The sequence below is a fragment of the Ascaphus truei genome, chromosome 1 (genome assembly GCF_040206685.1).
Source record: "Ascaphus truei isolate aAscTru1 chromosome 1, aAscTru1.hap1, whole genome shotgun sequence".
In the NCBI taxonomy this organism is placed as follows: Eukaryota; Metazoa; Chordata; class Amphibia; order Anura; family Ascaphidae; genus Ascaphus; species Ascaphus truei.
In genome coordinates, this window is record NC_134483.1 from 496,484,169 (window position 1) to 496,508,823 (window position 24,655).

The window sequence follows — 24,655 nt, forward strand, 5'->3', positions numbered from 1 at the left end:
TCCCTATCCTCTGGCATTTCCAGCCCCCTCTTCCTTTAAGCATGCAGTGGTCACACGTATTAAAAAATTAAATAATAATGAGAGAAAGAGAGAGAGAGTAGAAAGTGTCATCTCCATGGAGGTTCCCCACACTCACTTCATCACTAAGAATGAAGCAATCAAGACAGCAAAGGGTAATGCAAAAATATATCATTTTACCAGAGTGATAGGGGAATTTTTTTTCCTAAGGATCAACTGAATTGAAATGTATGTATAAATCATTTAGCATGTATTCCACTGTCTCGTGTCCTGCTTAAGGAATTGAAGGGTTCCTGTGTGTTCCTATCGCACCATTCTTATATTTTCTCTGGTTTCTCCTATGAGAATCAGTAGTGCTGTCTGCTATATTGATTACTATAGCTTCCAAAACGCTAGAACATCCTCGAGTTCTCCCATATGATCAACTTTCTTAATTCCCATGCCCTATTAGACCCTTTACAATCTGGCTTTCGTACAGTACAGCTCACTCAGACTGCTTACTAAAGTAGCCAATGATCTAGATGAAGCAAAAGTCACTTTTCCCCCCACTACTCCTACTCTCCCTCTCAGCTGGCTTTGATACCGTTGATTATTATTCTTCATATTCTAAAATGCTCTTGGTATCAGCAACAAAGCTCAATCCTGGTTCTCATCTTGCCTCTTCCATCACACATTTTGTCTTCATCTTCTATTTGTCTTGGTGTAACTCAAGGCTGTCCTGGGACCTCTCCTTTTCTCACTCTCTACACTATCACTTGGTGACCTCATCAACTCTTTTGGCCTGAGAAATCATCTCTATGCAGAAAATATGCAGGTATATCTATCCACCCTTACCCTCACACATGCAATCCAGTTCCAAGTCACTGGTTGCCTCCTGGCCATATCCTTGTGGATGGCAATCCACCGCATTAAACTTAATAGGTCTAAAACTGAGCTCCTCATGTTTGCCTTTAAATCTTTCCTAATATCCCCTTTTTCCATCACAGTAAATGGTACTACCATCTAGCTTGTCGCGAAAGCACTTAGGAGTAACATTTGACTCTTCACTTTCCTTCTCCTTTCACTTCCATGGCAAAAATGTGACGCTTCTTCCTCCATAATATTGCCAAGATCTTCCCTTTCCTCTGGCAATTTACTGCTAAAACGCCCATGCATGCCTTTATCCTCTCCCATCTCGATTATTGTAATATACTGCCAACAGGTCTCCCAGCTTTCTCCTATGCAATCTTTTCACAATTCAGTTGCTAGAATAATTTCACTCTCTCCCAAAACAGTCTCTGCTCATCTTCTTAAATCCCTCCCCTGGCTTCCCATCAAATTTCACATCACCTACAAAGTTCTCACCCTTACCTTTTAAGGCTCTCCACTCATCTGCTCCTTCCTACATGTCGGCTTTAAGCTCTCGTTATGTCCCTGCTGGTCTTCTGCGCTCTACCCATAACTGTTTCCTCTCCACCCCTTTCACCATAAAGCCTTTTCCCTCACTGCATCTTACATATGGAACTCCCTCACACTCTGTATACGCCAAGCAACCCGTCTTCCCACCTTTAAGATAAACCTTAACACCCACCTCTTAAATTAAGCATTCCAATAGCCTGGACTCATGGCTACGGTCCCACAACCACAGTCACTCCTACCAACCATTGTTGTCAAACGCTGCCAACTGCACTCACCTGCGGTCTCGAAGTGTCCCAACACACCACTTAGATTGTAAGTTCTCTGGGGCAGGGAATTACGTTTCCATAGTCTTATTTTGTTGCATTTATTGGATTATAATTGTCTACACTGTATTGATGCTTTGTAAAGCACGGAGTACACGGTGGGTGCTATATAGTAATACTTGCTGAAATTTCCAATTGCCAATGTAAAGAATTGAGGGCATTTGTGTGTATGGCCTCTTAATATTGTAAACACCCTCCTAACGTAAAGTAAGAACTACAATTCAAAGATATTTATCCAGTACATCAATGAAAGTCACATACCTTGTCCGTAAGTAGACTGGAAACGTTTTTTTGTCTCCTTCCAAGGTATTGATCATACAGTTGTGCCAGTTTTGAAGCTAGAACATGTTCACGACTAAAAAGTGGATGGTGAGTAAATATTAATCCAGAAACATCAATATCCAATTGAAACTGCCCATGAAGGTCTCCAGATCCAACAGTGTACTGGTTGGCATCCTTCGGCTGAATTGCCTTTAGAAAGACAAAATGGAGCAATGTAAACTAATATACACTACATATGGAGTTTGTCTCGCTTACTCATTCTTCTCTCCTGCAGAGACCACCACAAACATGTACTTCTGCCGACCACCATTAGATATAAGATAAATGCAGGTCTGACACGTCAAACTGTAGAGCAAAGTGTTTACTAACTTGCTAAAAAAAAAAAAAAAAAGTGTCATGGTAGTTTATTTTTGTTGAACCGGTCATGTTCCACAAGTTTCTTGTGATAAAATGTAATTTATGGTAAAGGTACCTATAAAATGGCAGATAACTCTATACAACTAGCCTATAGGAGAAATGATGGGGGAAGCCATTTCTCGGCCAACTCTAAACCTGTTCCATGCTTTGAAAGACTACAGGAAGATAACTACAAGCAATATAGGTTAATACTTAATGTGCCATCACAAGACCAGGTTCCTGCATTAAAAAGAAATGAGTGAACCATACAGCTGAAGAAAAATACAACACACTTTATGGTGCTGTTATCAAGAGGATCTAATTGGCAAAGAACTTGACACAGGGGGCATCTAATCAAAATTCAAGGTGACAATACAAGTTATAAAATCACCGAATTTAGTTTGAGAAAACTAAAATGTTCATTGCTGTTTCATGTTGGGAATCAATGGCCCCACAATGACGGTCCATGAGAGTTTAGGGTCCTCAGCCTTTGACTTTATGAATGTTGTAGTTTTACTACAAGACTCAACACAAATCCATATTTCCAGCTCTTCTCTTTGTGATCGCATGTTATTGTTTGCTTCATTTTATTACAGACGATATTCAAAGACCTCATACCTTTACATATATAGTTTCCAGTGCCGGATCCACTCCTTCATGCAGAAAAATTATTGGAGGTCTTGTAGACGACTGCTTTATGGGATTGGCTAGGGCTAAAACTTTGCCATCATCGCCAAACCATTTCTTCCCCTGAGAATGAGAAAGTGAAGTCTCAATTATGGACTAATGCATTTATCTATACTACCATAGTACTAGTTAATCTGGTTTTCAGCTCTTAAAATTATTAATATATAATAAATTATACTGGACACCTAACAAGCTCCTATTGTACCCCCAAAATAACCACAACATATATATAAGCATATGAGTGTCACAGAGGAGTGCTACTGAGCATGGCAATATATATTTAAAACCAGAGACAGAACATAAAACACAGACAAAGCTCAGTTTTAGCACATCCAGTGAAACTCATACCCGGTACAGTGCCTAAATATATATGTATAAATATCTATTAAGTAAAATGGTCTTTTAGTTTGACATTTTTGGCCAAAATTGTTGTAAGCCCCTGAGCCAACTTCACGGCAGACCACAATTCAGGGGTCCCTAACGCTAATATAAATTCTTAGTAACCTGTATAATAACAGGAAGAATGATTTATAGTAAATCTGTCAATATTAGTTGCAAAGTTCTAAGTCTGATTGAAGCCTTTATTAACCTGTACATTACCAGGAAAAGCACTGTGTATTAGAGTTGTCACAACCATCCTGCAAGCAAACAAGTTCCCCTGTGTGGAAGATGCTATGGAGTGAGCCCTTAACCATTTAAATGTGGGAGGGGGTGAGCTTCAATTAAGTAGGAGGTTGCCACCCTCCAAACAGCCAAGACTAGCTGAAACACAATTGTAAAATTGCCATGCTCAGTAGCACTCCTCTGTGACACTCATATGTTTATATATATGTTGTGGTTATTTTGGGAGTTCAATAGGAGCTTGTTAGGTGTCCAGTATATTTTACAATTGTGTTTCAGCTAGTCTTGGCTGTTTGGAGGGTGGCAACCTCCTACTTAATTGAAGCTCACCCCCTCCCACATTTAAATGGTTAAGGGCTTACTCCATAGCATCTTCCACACAGGGGAACCTGTTTGCTTGCAGGATGGTTGTGACAACTCTAATACAGAGTGCTTTTCCTGGTAATGTACAGGTTAATAAAGGCTTCAATCAGACTTAGAACTTTGCAACTAATATTGACAGATTTACTATAAATCATTCTTCCTGTTATTATACAGGTTACTAAGAATTTATATTAGCGTTAGGGACCCCTGAATTGTGGTCTGCCGTGAAGTTGGCTCAGGGGCTTACAACAATTTTGGCCAAAAATGTCAAACTAAAAGATCATTTTACTTAATAGATATTTATACATATATATTTAGGCACTGTACCGTGTATGAGTTTCACTGGATGTGCTAAAACTGAGCTTTGTCTGTGTTTTATGTTCTGTCTCTGGTTTTAAATATATAATAAATTATACAACTAATATCAAATACTACTACTAATAAGTATAAATACTACTAATAGTAAATAATAAGTATAAATACAGTACTACCAATAATATAGTATAAGTACTAAGAATACAATAACTACTACCAAGTATAAATACTAATACAAGTACTAATAATAATTTAGATATATATATATTTTTCCTATAGAAAAACGGAAGCGTATTTCATTTCTGATAACCCTATAAACAGAATCTAAGGGTTTGCATCGACATGGCACCAAGGGATTTTTATGGAACTCGCAGAATCACACAAAGGAAATCTATCAATATGCTAGGGGTAGTAACAAGACTGCATCATAGTATGGATGTGTATTTTTGAGATGCTTGCTACTTTAGTCACTTCCAAGAATAGCCTGCAATGCAAGCAGCAGAGGGGTATAAAAGAAAGGTTTATTTTGAGTATTACATGTATGGTACAATGAAGCAATGCAGGTGAATGTGTAATATAGTGAGAGGCAAAAGGTGGCTTAGAGAAAATGTTCAATTTATCAAACATTGGGACAAAGCGGTTGGACCATATTTTACAAAGATTTGTACAATATACAGGCTATTAAACATAAAAGATAAATAATTATTTTTGATTCTAACAAAGTGTACAGTACGTCAGTATATTAAAAAAATAAATAAAAAAGTAATGGTATTCGGTATCACCATTACATTTTATACTAAAATTACCTCATCTTGCTGCAGTATCCTATTCTCTAATATGTTCTGATTAGATATGGATATTTTGGGCCTCTCGCCAATGTACAGGCCCTCGTCTTCCAGGTATCTGGGCTGCATGTTTTCAGGCACCTTTTGAGACGTTAGCACTATTGAGAGAGAAATATTGAACGTCTGGTTGAAACTGCATTGAAGGTGGAGGTGATTAACTGGTTGAAAAATAAATTACAAAATTAATAGAAGGTTTATATGTAATTTTTTCCCTCCGTCTTCATACTGCCACCTAAAGCAGAATATTTTCTCCGGAACAAGTGGACAAACCCAGTGTTTGGCAGCACAAAAAGGTCCTACTCAGAGCTATGAAGCAGTTCAAATCCTACAATGCAATGGGAAGACCGTTTCACTTCATATTGTGTAGGTGCCATAAATGCATAAAGAACCATAAGAAATTGCTGCTGAAAATGTAGAAAGAGGGAAAAAAAAAAAAAGGGAAGATTGCTGAATGATTACCCGGTCGAATACTTGGGATAAAAAGGATGTCTTTTTCCTCTTGCAGTCGAGCATGATATCCTTCATATTCAGCAGGTAATAGCTCTATAAAATCGCGCGCCGTTTGGTCTATGACAAATAGATCATCTTCAGGAACAAGGAATTCCTCTTCACCCTGCAATATAAACACAGGGAGAAAAATGATCTGATGTAGTAGTTCTCAAAGTGTGGTCCCAAAAGACTTTAAAAACACCCACGTCAAGTAGCTCACGCTAGCTAAACAGAATTAGGCGAACGCAGACCTGCCCCTATAACAAAATTAATCAATAACACTATAGAACTTTTAATACCTTATGGAACATGCTGCCAGGGAAAAGGGAATTGGCCATACATTTATGGAAAAAATACAGAAACCCTGCACTCCTCCCAAATTGGCTTGCAATTAGATAACTTTAATATTTTTATTCTGAGTCGGAGCATGTGCAAAAGTTACTTTTCACCAAGGAACTAAACCCCTCACAATTTCTTTCATAATGTCAAGTGCAATTTTATTTCTGTTTTTTATTTTTTTATTTATTTATTGAACCCTTTTAGGCCCTTGCACATATTTTACATGTTCCCTTGTTGTTCGGTCCAAGGGTGCTAGAGATGTAGTTAGCCTGTCTGATGCCGCTGCCATGACACTGAAGGATTAATGTTGCAAAGGGTCCCATTCATATGCATGTACCCCAGGCAGCTCCATCGCGCCAGGCAGTCTCTGGTGCTGAGAACTTTTACTGGGTTTGTCTGCGGCAACAAGGACAGCACGTCTTGCCACATCTGTACCGTCTTTCGAAACAAATATATTTAGTCCATAGGACAATAAGAATGATATATTTAGTGTAGGTACCTACATTAATGGCGGTTACCTTGACAGGGGTAAGCAGGCTGAAATCATATTTTGATAAAAAGATGGAACTAAATGAGCTCTCTCCAGCAGTCTGTGCAATTGTCCATCGCAACGAATGGCAGATTTTTTAATACAGAATTTCTTAAATGCATGTCCACATATAGTTCTGAGGTATTTGTCGATGAGGATAACTATAGCACTGCTCTGAAGTTTTCCTGTTCTTTAAGCAGCATGGAAAGAGTTTTGCAATGATTTTCTCGGCTTCTTCCAGATCTTCTTTCAAGATTTCAGTTGTAATTCCATCTTCCCCAGGAGCCTTCCCATGCTTCATGGATTTTTTTTTGCTTTTGCCACTTCTGAAAGGACTCATAGTACGTAATTGTTGGTTTCTTCTCCCTTATCCTCTGATGGATAATGTGGTATCTGTGTTCACGTGCAATTTCATGTAGAAGTCCTCAACTCTCTTTAGAAGTGCACAGTCTTGTTTGAGTGCAATGAATTGCGGCTTTGTCTCCTTTAAGCTTTTGTTATCTTCAATAATCGTCCTCGCCGTATTAGAGTAAAATGTTCTTACATCTTCAGTTATATGTTCGAGGACTGTTCTGCACAGCTTTGCAGATCCAATTCTTATTCTTGCGTCATTTATTGTCGACTTCTCATAGTTCCCTCAGATATTTTCTTATTTTGTCAAAGATTCCTCCATTTTTTTCTGCGCTTTTAATGACAATCTTCATAATAATTTGTTAAAATGCATTTGAGCAAATATAAATTTAAAAAAATATAGTTTATATTTCATAATATATGAATGGACCACTATTTCTGAAACCAATTATTTTGCCAATATTGCTATGTCAAAGAGCTCCACACCTGTATTCTCATTTATATTAAATCCAGCAACTTCAAAACCTGTAGTTACAGTTTAACACACACTTTAATCTTTTCCCACCTCCTGGTCCTGCTGAGGGCTTGCAGATGATTCTACTTCTTCCGCTTCTTTTTGGGCCCCTTCAAGAGTTGTCTTGTTCTTTTCTTCGGCCAATTCTGGTTCTAGGTGAAAGCTAAACGTAAAGAAATTGAAGGCTTCTTCAGCAGTGGGAAATCCATCCTGGACCTGAGCAAAAAAGAGATTAAATGATTAAAGTCAATGTTAATTTAGTGTTATGTCCATATATTAGGAAGGTTGTCAAACTCCTGAGGCAAAGTGAAGGGTGGCTAGGAAAAAAATCCTAGGAATAATCAATAACATAATAGCTTCACTCGACACACACACACACACACACACACACACACACAGCTTTAAGGATTTTGTATATTTATATTTTGTATATTCATATTATGTCAAGAGTTCAAACTGTAATACTATCACCTATGCTAGATAGGCTAATCTTATCTTGCCTATTATATACATAATCAAACTTGGCCTAGCACCAGCCCGGAAGAGGACATTTGGCGAAATTTTTTGGCAGTAGACAACTATCACAAGGTGTCATAGTTTAATGATTAAGTAATTTTGAATTATTCATTGTCAGTGTGTGTTAGAAATATTGCTGCGATAAGGTCGTTAACACCGGGTCACCACTGGCGAAGTGGTCAACAAATAAAATTAGTGTTAAACACCACTGCTAATTTTGTTATTTATCAAGCACTTACATTTTTGGTTATGTAAATATGAAGGGGGAATTTTTTCCCCCCATTTGTAGATATTTTACCAGCCATTCTGTAGAATAATCCAGAATCTAACATTTGAAAAGCTCACCCAATAACATAATATTAAACAGTATTATTTGTATGTGAGGGCTATTGGGGTGTGACAATTTAAAAAAAATACATTGTACAAACCTCAAGTCCCCAACGGTCTTCTACTGAATGCCCGTTGTGCGGTGTATTGGATACGCTTGCCAACCAGTGAATTCTGGATTTGTTTATGTTCGGAAAATGGGCAGAATATGTGGTGCTAATCTTCCATCAAATGGTATGTTTGTTTGGAAGGCAATGTATGACCTACACCTTCTGGTTTAAGCTTTCCACATGAGCATAGGTGATCAATTAATTGCAGTTTGTCAACTGTGGAAATCAAAGTTCTTTCCCCAAAAATATGAGAGGCAGAAGGAGTTGAGCTAAATAGAAAAGTTAAATAATGGATTGTTAGCGCAAGACCTACCCTTTGGGGATTACCTCGGCGCAGCAATATGCTTATGTTTTGACCAAAAGATCAACTCTTATTAAGAAATATGAAAAGGGTTAATGATATTGTATTGCACACTTAATACAGCATGTTAAACAGGATTAAAAGATAAAAACACAGTTACGGCATTTGTACAGTAGAATGTTTTTAGCCATAAAGTGGAGACTCTTACTTGTGGTTTTCTCTGTATTGTCTTGACAGCATCATGGAATCTTACTCTTGATGTCAATTGTGCCTCGACTTCTGTGACCCTCTGTATAGGGTCTACTCTCTGCTGCATTAAAGGAAAATGGATATATAAAAAAAATACATTGCTTCAATTTATAGTAGTGTTGTAGCATTAAGTCAACATTGTCAGATACCCCAGTTAACATCTTATTCATCTGAATGGGATATACTTGTAAAACCAATCTCTATACGCCTGGAAAAAGGAGTATGGGTTATTTTGTATAGTAGAATTAAAAAAAAAAATAATGGTATTTATAGAAAACCACCTTGTGTTATTGCCATAATCAGCAAGTTATACTTGGTTTATTATCAAAGCACTTCAGGAAAAGGAAGATAGCAGTGTCCCTTGTATGAGCATCAATAAAAGAAAAGAGCACACGGCCACTCATAGTATAGTATATCTAGGATTGTTTTTGTATACAAAGGATAAGTATTGGACGTACAACAAGATAAAATTAAAAACGCAATAAGAATGAAGACTCCGCCTGTCAGTGTGCACCCTACACGTTTTACTCGGATTTTGAGCTGCCTAAGGGAGGTCATTAACCCCATTTTCCTCTGTTATCTCTCTATACTACTTGAGCCTGCAAATCACAGAGTACATCACCAACCTGTTTCTAGTCTACAAATGTTAGAAAAAGGCTTGATTTCTCACATCACGAGTGGGTAATTTATATTGTGTTGAATAATTTCATATCTCTATTTAGCTGAGCTATTGTTTCATGTTCCTTAAGTCAAGTTGTACTTTGGATTTTTACTGCTCTGTATTGTGTATGTTTGGAAACATCCTTTGAAATGATTGCGGCTTCTCGAAGGTTGTTTGCATACCAAGTAGTATCTTTTTTTCCTTTTAATCTCACCAAAAAAACCTCTTGTTTTAATATACCACGTATACTGGGTATTATCAGAGAAACACACACACACACACACACACACACACACCTCAGTGATTACTTTGCACGTGTTTTGAGTTGTCAACTACGTCAAACATTTAAAATACCTGGCAAAATTAAATACTGGTCTAATGCAGAAGCAATAAAATGTATCTTACATGGCTAAAACCAGAGACAGAACATGAAACACAGAGAGAGCTTAGTGCACATCCAGTGAAATTTATACACGGTACAGTGCCTAAATATATATGTATAGATATCTATTAAATAAAATGGTCTTTTAGTTTAACATTTTGACCAAAGTGTTGTAAGCCCCTGAGCCACTACACGGCAGACCACATCTCAAGGGTCCCTAACACTAATATAAATTCTTAATAACCTGTCCATTACCAGGAAGAATGATTTATAATAAATGTTGTGGTTATTTTGGGGGTTCAATATGAGCTTGTAGGTGTCCTGTATGTTTTACAATTCTTGTCCAGCTGGTCTTAGCTGATTGGAGGGTGGCAACCTCCTACCTAATTGAAGCTTACCCCCTCCCACATTTACATGGTTAAAAGCTCACTCCATAGCATCTCCCACTCTCAGGGGAACTTGCTTGCTTGCAGTATGATTGTGACAAATCTAATAGAGTGTTTTTCCTGGTAATGTACAGGTTAATAAAAGCTTCAATCAGACTTAGAACTATGCAACTAATTTTGACAGATTTATTATAAATCATTCTTCCTGGTAATGCACAGGTTATTAAGAATTTATATTAGTGTTAGGGACCCTTGAGATTTGGTCTGCCGTGTAGTGGCTCAGGGGCTTACAACACTTTGGTCAAAATGTTAAACTAAAAGACCATTTTATTTAATAGATATCTATACATAAATATTTAGGCATGGTACCGTTAATAAGTGTAGCCCCCTGTAAACAGCTCAGGCTATACCTAAGAAATGGAAACAAAAGAAACAGCGCACAACGCCAAATAGTGAAGCAAGTATTGCTATATATTAGTAATTACAGGGTAATAAATCTGCGTACATCAAAACAGTGGAATAGGTGCATTTAGTGTGTTTCACACAAGTTACCACTCAGCAACTGTTGTCAGAAGAGTCTGGAGCTTGCTTCTCTCAGCGGGGGCGCTACGTTGGTTCAGGAGCAGGATTAATGTCCAAAACCCCTCATCCAGCAGTACATCGCTCCCAAGGGGATTTCCCTTTACAGCAACCAGGCTCCGTTGCAGGTATTGGTGCTTGGTGGGACCGCTCCAACGGATCTGCTCGCTGAGCTACACGAGCTGCACCAGACGGCTTGGAAGCGCGAGCGGTCCCACCAAGCACCAATACCTGCAACGGAGCCTGGTTGCTGTAAAGGGAAATCCCCTTGGGAGCGATGTACTGCTGGATGAGGGGTTTTGGACATTAATCCTGCTCCTGAACTAACGTAGCGCCCCCGCTGAGAGAAGCAAGCTCCAGACTCTTCTGACAACAGTTGCTGAGTGGTAACTTGTGTGAAACACACTAAATGCACCTATTCCACTGTTTTGATGTACGCAGATTTATTACCCTGTAATTACTAATATATAGCAATACTTGCTTCACTATTTGGCGTTGTGCGCTGTTTCTTTTGTTTCCATTTCTTAGAGTGTGGGGGGTGCTGAGCCACCCCCTGTGTTTATAGCAGCAGACGCCTCTACCAATACACGGTTATGTGATATCATTTCTTCTTATATACACCCTCACTGTGGTTATTGTGATTTATTTCTTGTTCACTTATCTATGTGGTTTAGTCACTGCACTTTATTTATATTCCATATTCTGGGTTAGATAGTAGCGCACAGTATTTTCTCTGTTTTTTACTGCTCAGGCTATACCTATCTTCCTTCTACTGTGGTAAGTCCTGTTAAGATCAGGCGCCAGTAATCATTATGGGTTTTCCCCCTTTATAGCCCTAACCTGGGTGGTAGATGCAGGCCTGGACTCGGCTGCAGGCGTGAGCAAGAGGGGAGGTTCTGCTGACACCATGAGGGGAGGGGCTAGCTCTATATTTAGCAGCCCACTCCGGTGAGTGAGGAGTTGTTCTTCGTCCTTGCTGTGTGCCGTGTTCCTCTCTTATTGATGGTTCTTCAAGAGACAGAGTAACTTAAGAAGAGTCAAGTGAGCAGTGATACCAAGAGTCTAGAGCTGCTGAGTATTAGGCCATGAGCCACGAATCCTGCAGAACGGTCCGAGGAGTATCAGGAGGCTACGGGCTCCCCGGCGCAGCATGCCGGTTGAGAGCGAGAGGAACCAAATTGATCAGCATCTATAAGTAGAGCTGATAGAATTATAGACTGGTGGACCAATGCCCTCACCCCGATGCCAGGGGTGATGGGGAGAGAATTCAGGATCCACCTCGAGGCTAACCTCGGGGGTGGGCCACGGGCTATTGCAACCCTAGCTCATACCATCCTGTCGGCGGAGTGACTTGGAGGGAAGGAGAGGAGGAGGTCGTGGGAGTTGAGCGGGTTGTACCTCGCTCGGGCGATTGTATTGTGGCTGCTGAAAGCCTTATCGTTGGGATATCGTTGCTCTGTCAAATAAAGAGACTGTTCTGCACCCGTAAAAGACTGTGTGTGATTTGGAGAGTATAACCCTGGGACCTGAGGGGTTCTTCTATACCGGTCCTGTCCCATTACCCTGGGAGTATAGAAGATGGAGGCGCTGCACCACTAAGATATCATGGAGGCTATCACCCCAGAAGCCCGGTCCTGGCTCCCCCACAACACCGCAGGAAGCTCAGGCCCTCCTGTTCCTCACAGGTACGCACCACACGCATGTAACCAGCGCCCATGCACCCCTCACACTCCCGTAGAGGCTGGGGGGGGGGAACAGGGTTACATTTGGAGGCGCTGCTGAGAGATGGATATCTATCAGAACAGGACCGGCTTATAGTGAGGCGGGACAGACTAAGATGCACTCTCCCGGCAAGTGATGTTAAGCAGGTAGCGTGAGGCAACTGGGGGGGTCATAGTGGTAACCAATCCGGGGACCATGGCCCAGAGCCGCGTTACGGTGGGGTGTATAGTTAGAGCTGATCAAGTCCCTTGAGGCGGGTAGCGTCAGTCACTGGGGGGGTCAGCCTGTTAACCAGACCAGGGACCATAGCCCAGGGCCCCGCAATAGTGGCCAACAGCAGGAGACGCCCGTAACCTAGACAAGAGGTACCTTAGCTATCACCCGCACCACAGAGCACTTGCAAGTAGAAATGGGGAGTACAGTGCATAGGAGAGAAGTTCCGTTGAGCCTGGGGTACCAGCCACCTCAATTTAGTGGGCCACATACAGTATGAAGATGCAGAGTCCACTTTTGGAGGGAAAGCATGATCTAGGTACGAGATGCCAGTTAGACATGGAGAGTAGGCACAGGCACATTTGGGGGGTGTATCCAAGATGGCGGCCATCTCTACATGTGCTACGTGGAGTAGGAGAGGCGAGCTAAAATGGCGGTTCCCGCTGAGCCTGGAGCAAGCACGTGAGATTTGCAAAAGGACTGTGAGACAGTTGTGGCGGGAGATGTGAAGGAGTCTGGCGCCAAACCCAGATTCCTTGCAGGAGGAGCTGAGTGGCGCGAAAGCCGAAAGGCCACGTCATGCTGACAAGGAAACGACCCCGCCTCTGGATTCCACCAGAGGGAGGGGGTCCACCCAGAGCCAATCAGGAAGGTCCTCCCCGCGAAGGGAGGGACCGGAGACCTGAGCGAGGAGCGTAACTTTTGTCTGGCATTCAAGGAGCTGGAAAATTGTGTTGTCTTCCCTCTGAACGAATGTCAGAAATAAGCACCTCCATTCACCAAGTACCTGGAGGCCTACTGGTCGTGGCCGTAGCGGAGCATGAATATGTTCGGTGCTTGTGTGTGCACTGCGGACTACCCGGCGCGGTACAGAGTACCAAGGCCCGATGTGCCAAGTCTGGCACGTTTTACTTGTGGCCAACCGAGCTGCGGGATTTGTTCGGCACTCCACGGGGTGCCTCTCCAGGAACTTTGACGGAGGTGGCGGACGACCAAGAAAAGACTGCTCTGGGTCCCGGTATACCATATCGTCAGGAACCAAGGCTCAGCTAGTTATTGAACTAAGCAAGCTGGCCACCCATAACTCAGCTAGTTATTGAACTAAGCAAGCTGGCCACTGGCTACCGCAGTGGGGGGGTCATAGCGAGCGAGGACATTTTGTACCTATATCCACTGGTTGTATCGCTGAAGAACCAGGTGACTCCCCAGCGGAGTCACCGATAGTGATTTCTTCTTCGGAGGAGGAAGAGATGGGTGTAATATCGGTGGCGATGCGCCTACCGGCGAACTACCCCAAAGGCATCAAAAGAGAACAGACAAGTCCGGGGACCATCCGACGACGAACGCTGGTGCGGCCGGGAGCCCGTACGAGTCCCACCGCCGTGGTGACTCCCAGTGCAACGGAGACCGAGACGATCCTAGCGGAGCCAGATGTCAGCAAAAAGCAGCGGAGTGGTAAGGAGACCCCACCACCCCCTTACTCCCGCCAGGCACAGACCACACTCACGGTGAACGAGAAAGAGAGGCTTGAGGCCTACTTGTTCGATCGTGTACCGGAGTTGCCACCGCCACCCCCGCCGGTCCTCGACGCATGGCCGGTGCGTGACCCTGGGGCGGATGGGAGCTCTGCAGGCGACTCGGATAATCTCAGTCCCGGTTCCACTGAAAGAAAGACCAGTCTTAGGGGAGTGTTCTCCTCTCAGAGCATAGACGGCGCCATTGCCCTGGCTATTCTACAGAGTCGAGGTCCCTCCCGAGAGACCCAAAGCCTGAGGGGGAGTGCTGCTAAGAAAAAGTTCATTGGGTGGGGTGTTACCTGTTTGCTGGACAATGTTCTGGATGTTTCTCCTACTCCGGCCCTTAGCCCCCCTGCCCCGGCCACTGCCCCATCACGAGTGGTGCCACCGGGACCTACCAGGGATAAATTATGTAAAAACCCCAAATACTCCAAGGACTTGCGGGATTGGGAACTGAGTGATGAGGGATCTGAAGGGGAGATACCATATTCAAGCGTTATACCTGTACCTAACCCTGTACCGTTTTGTCCTACAGCTAGAGAGAAAGCCCGTGGGTCACCTACTCCAGCAGAGGCTGGGTCCTCCCAACCAGTGGTGCATAAGATGAATCCTACCCGGTACATAAATGCCAAGGGAAGGAGAGATTGCTCGCGATCTACTGATGCGGGTACGTCCGGGGTATCATCACAGGTAGAGTCGGATGTAGAGCGCACTAGTCAGGCCACTGCTTACGAACACCGCGATAAATGGTTAGCGCCTTTGTTCACCGGGTACCATGAAGGGATGGATCGTACGCGATTCTTATTGATTAAGAACGATGTGGTAGACCATTGGTGGGCGGCTGGTTCTTTCACTCCGAAGGAGATGGGGGATGAGTTAGATCACGATTGAGGGAGATAGAGCAGAAACGTATTGTACCTCAAGGCCCCAGTATATTGTATGATGAAGTAGCCCCTGAGGAGCCATTGTTTTGGGTACTGCCAAGCAGGGCAGGGCACCGCATGCTTACCAAGCCTTGTCGAGCTGACTGGGCCATAGTTGCTAGATACCGTCAGTCACATGGTTATGAATATCCCTACGTGCCGGAGCCCATCATGAGAGAGGTTGAGGATAACCGAGACAGTTGGCTTAGGGAGGCAGTTCAAGAGTACCTACGGACCAAGTACGGTCGGGCGGGGTATCACAATGAAGATAAGATTAGTGAGCTAGTGCGTATATGGAGCATCAGCAGGTGTATTTACATGCACGGTGTTACATACAGGCCTGAGCATGGGCCGGTTCAGTCGTTCGCTGTGACTGTCACTGACCACAATGGGCGACGGGTAAGGAAGCCTGATCCAAGGCACTATCTGTAGGGTTCTCCATGTTGGGAGTATCCGGATTGTACTTACAATTACTACCTCATTATGCATGTATTATGATTGTTGTGTGCTGTTTCCCAGGTGGTTCGTCGCAGGATGGTACTGCTAAAGATAGGTCCAAGTGGGGACCATTGGATTCCACCATAGGGAGAGTGTAGCCCTCTGTAAACAGCTCAGGCAATACCTATCTTCCTTCTACTGCGGTAAGTCCTGTTAAGATCAGGCGTCAGTAATCATTAAGGGTTTTCCCCCTTTATAGCCCTAACCTGGGTGGTAGACGCAGGCCTGGACTCTGCTGCAGACGTGAGCAAGAGGGGAGGTTCTGCTGACACCATGAAGGGAGGGGCTAGCTCTATATTTAGCAGCCCACTCCGGTGAGTGAGTTGTTGTTCTTCGTCCTTGCTGTGTGCCGTGTTCCTCTCTTATTGATGGTTCTTCAAGAGACAGAGTAACTTAAGAAGAGTTCGAGTGAGCAGTGATACCAAGAGTCTAGAGCTGCTGAGTATTAGGCCGTGAGCCACGAATCCTGCGAAACGGTCCAAGGAGTATCAGGAGGCTACGGGCTCCCCGGTGCAGCATGCCGGTTGAGAGCGAGAGGAACCAAACTGATCAGCGTCTATAAATAGAGCTGATAAAATTATAGACTGGTGGACCAATGCCCTCACCCCGATGCCAGGGGTGATGGGGAGAGAATTCAGGACCCATCTCGAGGCTAACCTCGGGGGTGGGCCACGGGGTATTGCAGCCCTAGCTCAGACCAGCCTGTCGGCAGAGTGACTTGAAGGGAAGGAGAGGAGAGGTCGTGGGAGTTGAGCGGGTTGTACCTCGCTTGGGCGATTGTATTGTAGCTGCTGAAAGCCTTATCGTTGGGATATCGTTGCTCTGTCAAATAAAGAGACTGTTCTGCACCCGTAAAAGACTGTGTGTGATTTGGAGAGTATAACCCTGGGACCTGAGGGGTTCTTCTATACCGGTCCTGTCCCATTACCCTGGAAGTATAGAAGATGGAGGCGCTGCACCACTAAGATATCATGGAGGCTATCACCCCAGAAGCCCGTTCCTGGCTCCCCCACAACACCGCGGGAAGCTCAGGCCCTCCTGTTCCTCACAGGTACGCACCACACCACATGTAACCAGCCCCCATGCACCCCTCACACTACCGTAGAGGCTGGGGGGATGGGGGTGGGGTGGGGGGGGAAACAGGGTTACATAAGTTTCACTGGATGTGCACTGAGCTCTGTCTGTGTTTCATGTTCTGTCTCTGGTTTTAAATATATATTGCCATGCTCAGTAGCACTCCTCTGCGACACTTATATGCTTATATATGTTGTGGTTATTTTGGGGGTTCGATATGAGCTTGTAGGTGTCCTGTATGTTTTAAATGGCTAACCAACAGATTATGGCTTGGAACTAATCTTACAGCTAAAACAGCACCCATTAAAAAAGTGTAATACTACATACTTATAATTTGATGAGGATATCAAGGTCCCACTAAGGGGACCTCGATACTATATGAGCTTAGAGCATCAATTTAGCAATAATTCAAAGAAGCACAATGATTATTAGTACAAAGACACAATATACAGGTCTTCAATGGGATCAAAGTTCTCAAAAGAAAGATCCAAGTTTGGAGTAGTACAAGGTTCTATTGCTTGGTGACTAGAATACTGTAGCTTCTGCTTTACTCACCTCTTCATCAAACCTCGTCACTGTATCCGTGTCTCTGAATCGAGTTAAGCTTCTTGTTGTGAGACTTGGGGTCTCTTGCTGCAGTACACTTTCTGCTTTAGACTACACACAAAGTTGAGAGAAGACACTTGCGGTAAGTAGAAAGCTTGGCATTTTCACAGCAATAGCATCACTTTCTGTAGGACCTGGATTTTTGGACTCAGTTATGAATACAGAACTTTATTTACCCTTTTTCAAGCAATAACAAAAAATGGAGTTCTTTAAGACATAAATTTTATTGGGCCTGAAGTGTGTTCAATATGAAAGCCGAAATAATCCCAAATCCCCTTACCTAGATATAGTAAGGGAAGAGTGTAGGATTTAACTATTGAATATGGATTACAGTTATGTAAATAATGTTGAAAAACCACTTTATATTGCGCTTTTCATCCAATGGGTCTCAATGCACTTAGTTACAAAAAGGATTATGAAAACGTTAAAACCTTGGCTTTCTTGCAGTGAATTGCAGGCTCACCCATCAGTGAGGGGGTTAAAAAATAAACAAAGGATAACCGTACTAGCGTCACATGCAAAAACGATGTAGTGGTGGTAGGCATATTTAAGCCCACTCTGAAGGCCATTGTATTATGATCCAAAAAGACATAACTCCATGTTATTTCCCCCCCAAATGTCAAACTACAGTGACAAATTGTCCTCACCCTTCCAGCTTTTAATTTCTCTCTCATCCGCTCCCTCATGGATGTCTCTGCAAAGTTGCGCCTTGAAGTCGGGGCAATTATTGGAGGCAAACCTGAAACAGCAGATTTGGTTCAGAAAACAATTGGAATCCATCCACATTTTCATATAGTTAACATGTATTGTTGAAATGGGATGTAGTAGAATATTTAATAAATAATTGTAATCTTGTATTGTATACACTGTTCTATACGTGGATGAAATGCTTTGAAAGTGACACATATACATATACACATGCATACGACTGAAGAAGTCTTTCCACCTGCATAGGCTTTTATAATTGGCTATATAAAATATGGCCACTAACCTCTCACACTTTATACAAACCGTAGTTTGTAACAGAAAGGCAAGTATACTCTATATAAACCTCCTGTTTTCCAGCACACTGCCTTTGTTATGTTCTTGCATTGAGCATTGCCCCTTCTGATTGGTTCCTTTCAATAAAGAAGGTTGAACAGATGCTAAAGATTTGTGGTCAAAATCAAAATGCTAATCCTTACTCCGTTGTCCTCGAATAACAGTTGACAGGTCTTCCGCTGGTTCTTCAGCTTGTACATCTGCAGCATGATCCAACAGCTGATAAAGAAAACCATCAATCAGTAATAGAGGAATCAACAAATCTACTCATCGGTCTTGATATTTTCAGTAGACCGATTTCTCATAGATGAAAAAAAAAAAAAAACTATAAACAAAAAAAAGTGAAGAGAGATAAAAGCCAAAGCGGAACTATTTTTTGTGTGCATTTGTTTTGAAATATAGAAATTGATGGCAGATGCCTACCTTACCAGGCTTCCTGTCTGTTGTCTCAGATCATATTAGATCCATGGCTTTTGACATATTTGGAATGGACATCTGTATCCCAAGCATGTTTGAATTCCCTGACTGTATTAGCCTCTACCACAACAGCGCCTCACCCCACACCCACCAATCAGGCTACCAACACCTGCTCGCATACACAGTGTCCAGATCAAGACTTCAGCACTCGGCGAGCCCAACACCACCATTTCCGTGAAGTACTTCCTCACATTTCCCTTTCGCCCGTCACCTTCCGAGCGTGGCCTCTTATTCTAGCACTGTCTCTGAAATACGCCTCCCTCCTGTACCTTGATACTCTTGATATATTTTAAAGTTTCAAAACAGCCATCTCTCCTCCAGTCCATACAGCCCCAGGTCCTTTAGTACTTCTTTTTGCATCATTTGTTTAGGAATATAAAACGTTCACCACATTTGTTTCTTTCTATATGTTTGATCATATAGAAAGAAGTGGATTGAAGTGCATATAATTATTAGGAGTGTTGTTTTGAGAGAAGGTGGTCATTAGGATTGTCACAAAACACTATACAGATGGAGTCTACAATACTTTTATGTGCAGCATATGATGGTCTATCCAGCAATAAGCGATACAAAAAGGTGAAAACAAAGCCAACCCTTGTAGCCAAGAGAGAAAAGTGAGAAACATACTGCTTTCTTTCTTCGCTGCCGTTGCACTTTCAAAGTCTTTTTCAAATGTTCCACCTGAGCGTCGTCATTATCCACAAACTCCTGGGGATAAAAAAAAACAGGAAATATATATTGAAGCAGCAGTCTCTGCAGATCGACTTTTTATTTTTATTTTTTAAGTGATCTCAACTCGGCTTTGAAAAAACAACATTTTTTATTTCAGCAATCTGATACTCTAAGGCAGGGGGGCGCAAAATTTTTTCCCTGCGCCCCCCTGCCGGCTGTCCCCTCACTCCCGCGCCCCCCCCAACCCCAACTTACCCTCGCACCGGCGTAATGACGTCACGTTGCCATAGCAACGTGACGTCACATGACCTCGCAGCGTTATTTTGACGCCGCGTTGCCATGGCGACGCCGGGAGGAAGCCGCCGGAGCCACGGGTAAGTATGGTTTACAGAGGCCCTGCAGCTCCCCCGGCACTTAATTTAAGTGCCTTCGGGAAGCGCGCGGGGCCTCTGTAAACCCCGCGCCCCCCGTCGGCAGTCTTGCGCCCCCCCTGTGGGTCGCGCCCCACAGATTGCGCACCGCTGCTCTAAGGAGATTTAAATCTTTTGAAATATTAAGTGTCTAGGAGGTGAAATGGGACTTTCCCCCAGAGCTTAGAGAAAGGGGGGGGGGGGTGGAGGGGAGAAAGAGAATAGAACATGATTAGGGAGAGGGAGATACTAACATAGGGGTAACACTCATAAGGGCATCTTGAGGGGAGTGGGGCAGGGTTGCTGCTTTAAAACCATTAATAGTTGGGTTGGTGCTCTGAACATCAGTAATAATGATATAATAAAGAAGAGCGGGCACTCTGCAGGTGTGGTGGAAAACAAGTGCACACGCGTGCCTGCCATTCTCAGGAAGTACTGCATGTGATCCACTTGCCAACATATATTGGTTCTGCAATGACCTGAAATTGCGGTCATGAGAAATTTGTCCATTGTGTGTGTTGGTATTTTTCCAATTCAAGATATTGTTCCTAGCATTCCAAGTTTAGGCCTGAAAGTTTAACAGTGACCAGCTCAATCACAGAAAGCCCTGAAGATTTTCATGTACACTGCATTGTAAAAGGCAAATTTGGTGTTCATACCCAAGTGAGAAATAATGCAACATGGCTGCAGTTATCTGGCAGGGAGTGTTGAACATAACTATTCTCCTAGAAAAAGTACTGTATTTAATTGTTCAAAACTGTTAGATACTCACTGGATAATCTGTGTAAGCAGCACAGACATAACTGATGTATACAACAAAAGACAGGGGTGCCCAATGCTACATCCAATTGACAAAACATATAGTGTATGGTAATAAGTATAAAGTACAAATACTTCAATAATAAAATTATTTTACTTAGTTAAACCCTTTGGCCAAAGCGTCATAAGCCTGCATATCAACGTCAAGGTATAACCAAATTTGCAGGTCCTAACACTAAACCGTGAACCTTTCCTTTTACCTCTGTATGAGGGGAAACAACCTCAGTGGGTCTTGTCCATACAGCAAAATGAGAGAACCTCCCAAGTTAAAAAGGTGGGGAGGGGTGAGCTCTGGGAGGGAGGGAGGGAGAGAGGGACCGAGGGACCGAGGGACCTCCAAACTGTTGCCAGCTAGAAATTAAATGAACACACACATTCCCAGTAAGCTCAAACTCTAAATACCATATATATTCTTTTGTCAATTGAATGTAGCATTGGGCACCCCTGTCTTTTGTTGTGTAACTGATGTATAGTTATAAAAACAAACTTAGTTTTTTTTTTTTTGTTTTTTTTCCCAGGTAGGGTGGAAAAGGGCCAGATATTTAGGACCCATTAAAGTAAAATTGGCATTTATTTCAAATGCATACGTACTGTACTTCCAGTTTATTTGGGGCAAAGTAGGACTTGGATTTAAACTCCCATCCCCTCCATTTTTCCTTTTTCTATACATTGCAACCTCAGTCCTGCAAACCCTCTGCCCTTTCCCAAATATTGAACCTTTTATTGTACAGGAAAAATAATAATAATAATATCCAATATGGCCAACAGGGCCAGTCAGAATACTTGATTTAAAAAACAAGTCATATTTACTAAGCAGCCTTCTGCAGCAAGAAGCCTGCTGCTGGAACATACCTTATATGGATTGCAATAGATGCCTTAAGGTAGGGGTGTGCAAATTGGGGGGCGCAGCGGTTGCAGAGGCCCTGCGCTCTTCCCCAAGGCATTCAAATTAAATGCCGGGGGCCGCATGAGGCCTCTGCCACTTCACTTGCCATCATTCAGTCAGCTTCGGCGACACGGCATCAAATGACACTGCGGGGGGAGGGGGTCACGTGCCATCACATGACCCTGGGGCTTCATTTGCCACTTCAGGAGCAGGTAAGGGGGTGCGAGCCGGGTGGGGAGAGGCGGCAGGGGGCGCATGGCAAGAGGTTTGCGCAGCCCTGCCTTAAGGCACGGGTGCTCAACTTCAGTTCAGCCCCCCCCCCACACCTCCAAAAAAAAAAAAGGAGGTCAGGTTTTCAGGATATCCCTGCTTCAGCACAAGTGGGACAATCAGAGGCTCAGTCAAAGACTGGGCCTCTGAGCCACCTGTGCAGAAGCAGGGACAGATTGAGGCACCTGTGCAGAAGCAGGGATATCCTGAAAACCTGACCTGTTGGGGGTGGCTTGAGGACTAAAGTCGCGCACCCCTGGTATAAGGCATCCTCTTGCAACCCATAAAAGGTCTGTCCCTGCAGCAGGCATCTTATGGCAGAAGACTAATTAGTTAACATGGGTCCAACATCTGAAAACAGCATGGTTCAGATGTGGGGGGGGGGGGGGGGGGGGGCTCCTCAGGTTAGATGGCAAAATAAATAAATGTAACCAGCATGCATACTGTATGTGCTGTAAATATGTAAGGGCAGCTTTACCGTATGTACTCCTGCTGTGTGTCTGTGGGGAAGGGCACACAGTGCGATCTGTCCTTAGAAACAGCAAAGCACAGTTGGTTTCTATTAGGTTAGCGCTTAGCAACCCCCAAGTACAGAAGCTCCAGTGACAACTACCACAGGCTGCAAAGAACAACAAATGCAACAATTCAACCCCATCACTGCCACAAGGGGTAACTGGCAGTGAAGGGGTGAAAACAGCATTTGAGTGAGAGGGGAGGGGGCGGGGCATTTATATTTTTATATTAATAGGAACGAGTCTATTGTTAACACTTTAAAGAAACATATTTAAATAGGAAATTAAAATCACAATGGTGTCAGGGTTGTTTAAAAGGTAACAAAATATTCCTGTATGAACTATTAGTGCGTTAGCCCCATCCCTGCAATAATAAAACGTAAATGATTCATATGCCGAGATACAGTTTGAGGACTACAAAAGGTGTCTCTGTCACATGTTACAATGTGTCTCTGGCCAATAGTGCTGGGATAGTCACAGTCATTGAATGGTGTGAACCCAGAGACACACTGTAACCTCACCTTTTGTAGTCCTCACACTGTATCTCAGCATATGAATCATTTACTATCATTACTTGTATGTCACTGATGTAACGTTTTATTATTGCACGAATATATATATATACAAACTTTAAAAAAAAAATATATATATATATATATATATAACGCTGTACTTAATGTTAAAACTGCATCCAAGTAATTTAATCATAATATTTTAAAAAGCACTAACCTCCATCATCACCATCCGCCGTTTCTCTTCACTACCCCTCATTGTAGCAGGTGACCGGTCTGTATAGGTGATCGGAGACCACTCAGACTATGGCACACCCAGAGCATCATGGTGTAAATGACCCAGTACTCGCAGCTGCTCTCATTGCCTGGAGTTTGGGCCGATCTGAAGAAGGGTCCCACATGCTATTTCCTCATCATGTATACATGGAGCTGACAAAACAAACACAGAAATGCCAATAAACACCATTTCTGCGGCATATCCACGTGTGTAAGAAGGAGTGAAAGCACCTAAAGAAGAAAGAACAACCCCTTCAGCCCCACAGGGGATTACAAGGCATTTCCTCTGGCGCTGACGGGGTTAACCCCACTGCTGCTGGAGGAATGTGCAATTCACTGCAGTTCCCTCTAGCAGTGAATGTTACATTTCCCATTGTAACTGCATAGAAACGAAATAAAGGGACAACGCGCTGATAGTTATACCCGGGCATGTGAATATGTGAATGACCCCGTCTCATGCAATAGACAAGTGATGGCTGAGAGAAAGCAGAGCTGCTACAAGAACATCACTTGGGATCTCAGTGACCCAGAGATAACAGCGAGTGTTTGGCTGGAGAGTCAAATGAGAAGACAACGCGCAAGGAAGTCTGATCTGAAAGCACTGAGCAGGAAACAGATACTAAGTAGCACGGGGTGGTGTGTGTGTGTGTGTGTGTGTGTGTGTGTGTGTGTGTGTGTGTGTGTGTGTGTGTGTGTGTGTGTGTGTGTGTGTGTGTGTGTGTGTGTGTGTGTGTGTGTGTGTGTGTGTGTGTGTGTGTGTGTGTGTGTGTGTGTGTGTGTGTGTGTGTGTGTGTGTGTGTGTGTGTGTGTGTGTGTGTGTGTGTGTCAGCCTGTTCCCAAGAACTTACCTGTATAGCGAGATCAGGCCACTCACAGAGCATAAACAAACAGTATGTAACTGCAGGCAGCAGCCATTGCATGGGGAAGAAACACCCACTCCCAGCATTCCTGCTGCTGCTGCATCATGTGCCTGCAGGGCTGCGCTAAGCACTCCTCCTGCATTTAACTGCTTGCTTGCTGGCATTCTCTGGGTGAGAAGACAGAAAGATGAATACAATTGGACTAACAAGCAAGGAAAGCAAATCATCGACATACATGTCTTTTAGATCTGTATCGATGTTTTAGAGGATTATTTCCTATTTCTTTTTTATTCTTAAAATTGTATTACCAGTACTGTGCATGATTTTCATTTATTTATTTATTTTTTTAACACAGGTCTTTTGGGCATTATCTTGAACAAGAGCGA

General features: G+C 43.1%; 1 protein-coding gene across 5 annotated transcripts in view; it reads right to left on the reverse strand.

The window, feature by feature from the left end:
• Positions 1-24,361, reverse strand: part of CC2D2A (coiled-coil and C2 domain containing 2A) — a 74,751-nt gene extending 50,390 nt beyond the window's left edge. For 3 of the 5 annotated variants that reach the window (XM_075569197.1, XM_075569181.1, XM_075569165.1), the window contains exons 1-12: positions 24,258-24,361; positions 23,351-23,562; positions 19,680-19,760; positions 18,719-18,794; positions 18,182-18,273; positions 17,484-17,585; positions 8,933-9,034; positions 7,522-7,686; positions 5,708-5,861; positions 5,210-5,346; positions 3,036-3,167; positions 2,001-2,210 (exon numbers count right to left, since the gene is read on the reverse strand). In XM_075569197.1, the coding sequence (XP_075425312.1) occupies positions 2,001-2,210; positions 3,036-3,167; positions 5,210-5,346; positions 5,708-5,861; positions 7,522-7,686; positions 8,933-9,034; positions 17,484-17,585; positions 18,182-18,273; positions 18,719-18,794; positions 19,680-19,760; positions 23,351-23,392 (1,293 nt within the window). In that variant the 5' untranslated portion in view covers positions 23,393-23,562; positions 24,258-24,361. Of the gene's footprint in view, positions 1-2,000; positions 2,211-3,035; positions 3,168-5,209; positions 5,347-5,707; positions 5,862-7,521; positions 7,687-8,932; positions 9,035-17,483; positions 17,586-18,181; positions 18,274-18,718; positions 18,795-19,679; positions 19,761-23,350; positions 23,563-23,832; positions 24,062-24,257 lie in introns of those variants that run through there. The other 2 variants (XM_075569188.1, XM_075569175.1) reach the window with 2 other exon arrangements.
• Positions 24,362-24,655: the final 294 nt, after the last annotated feature.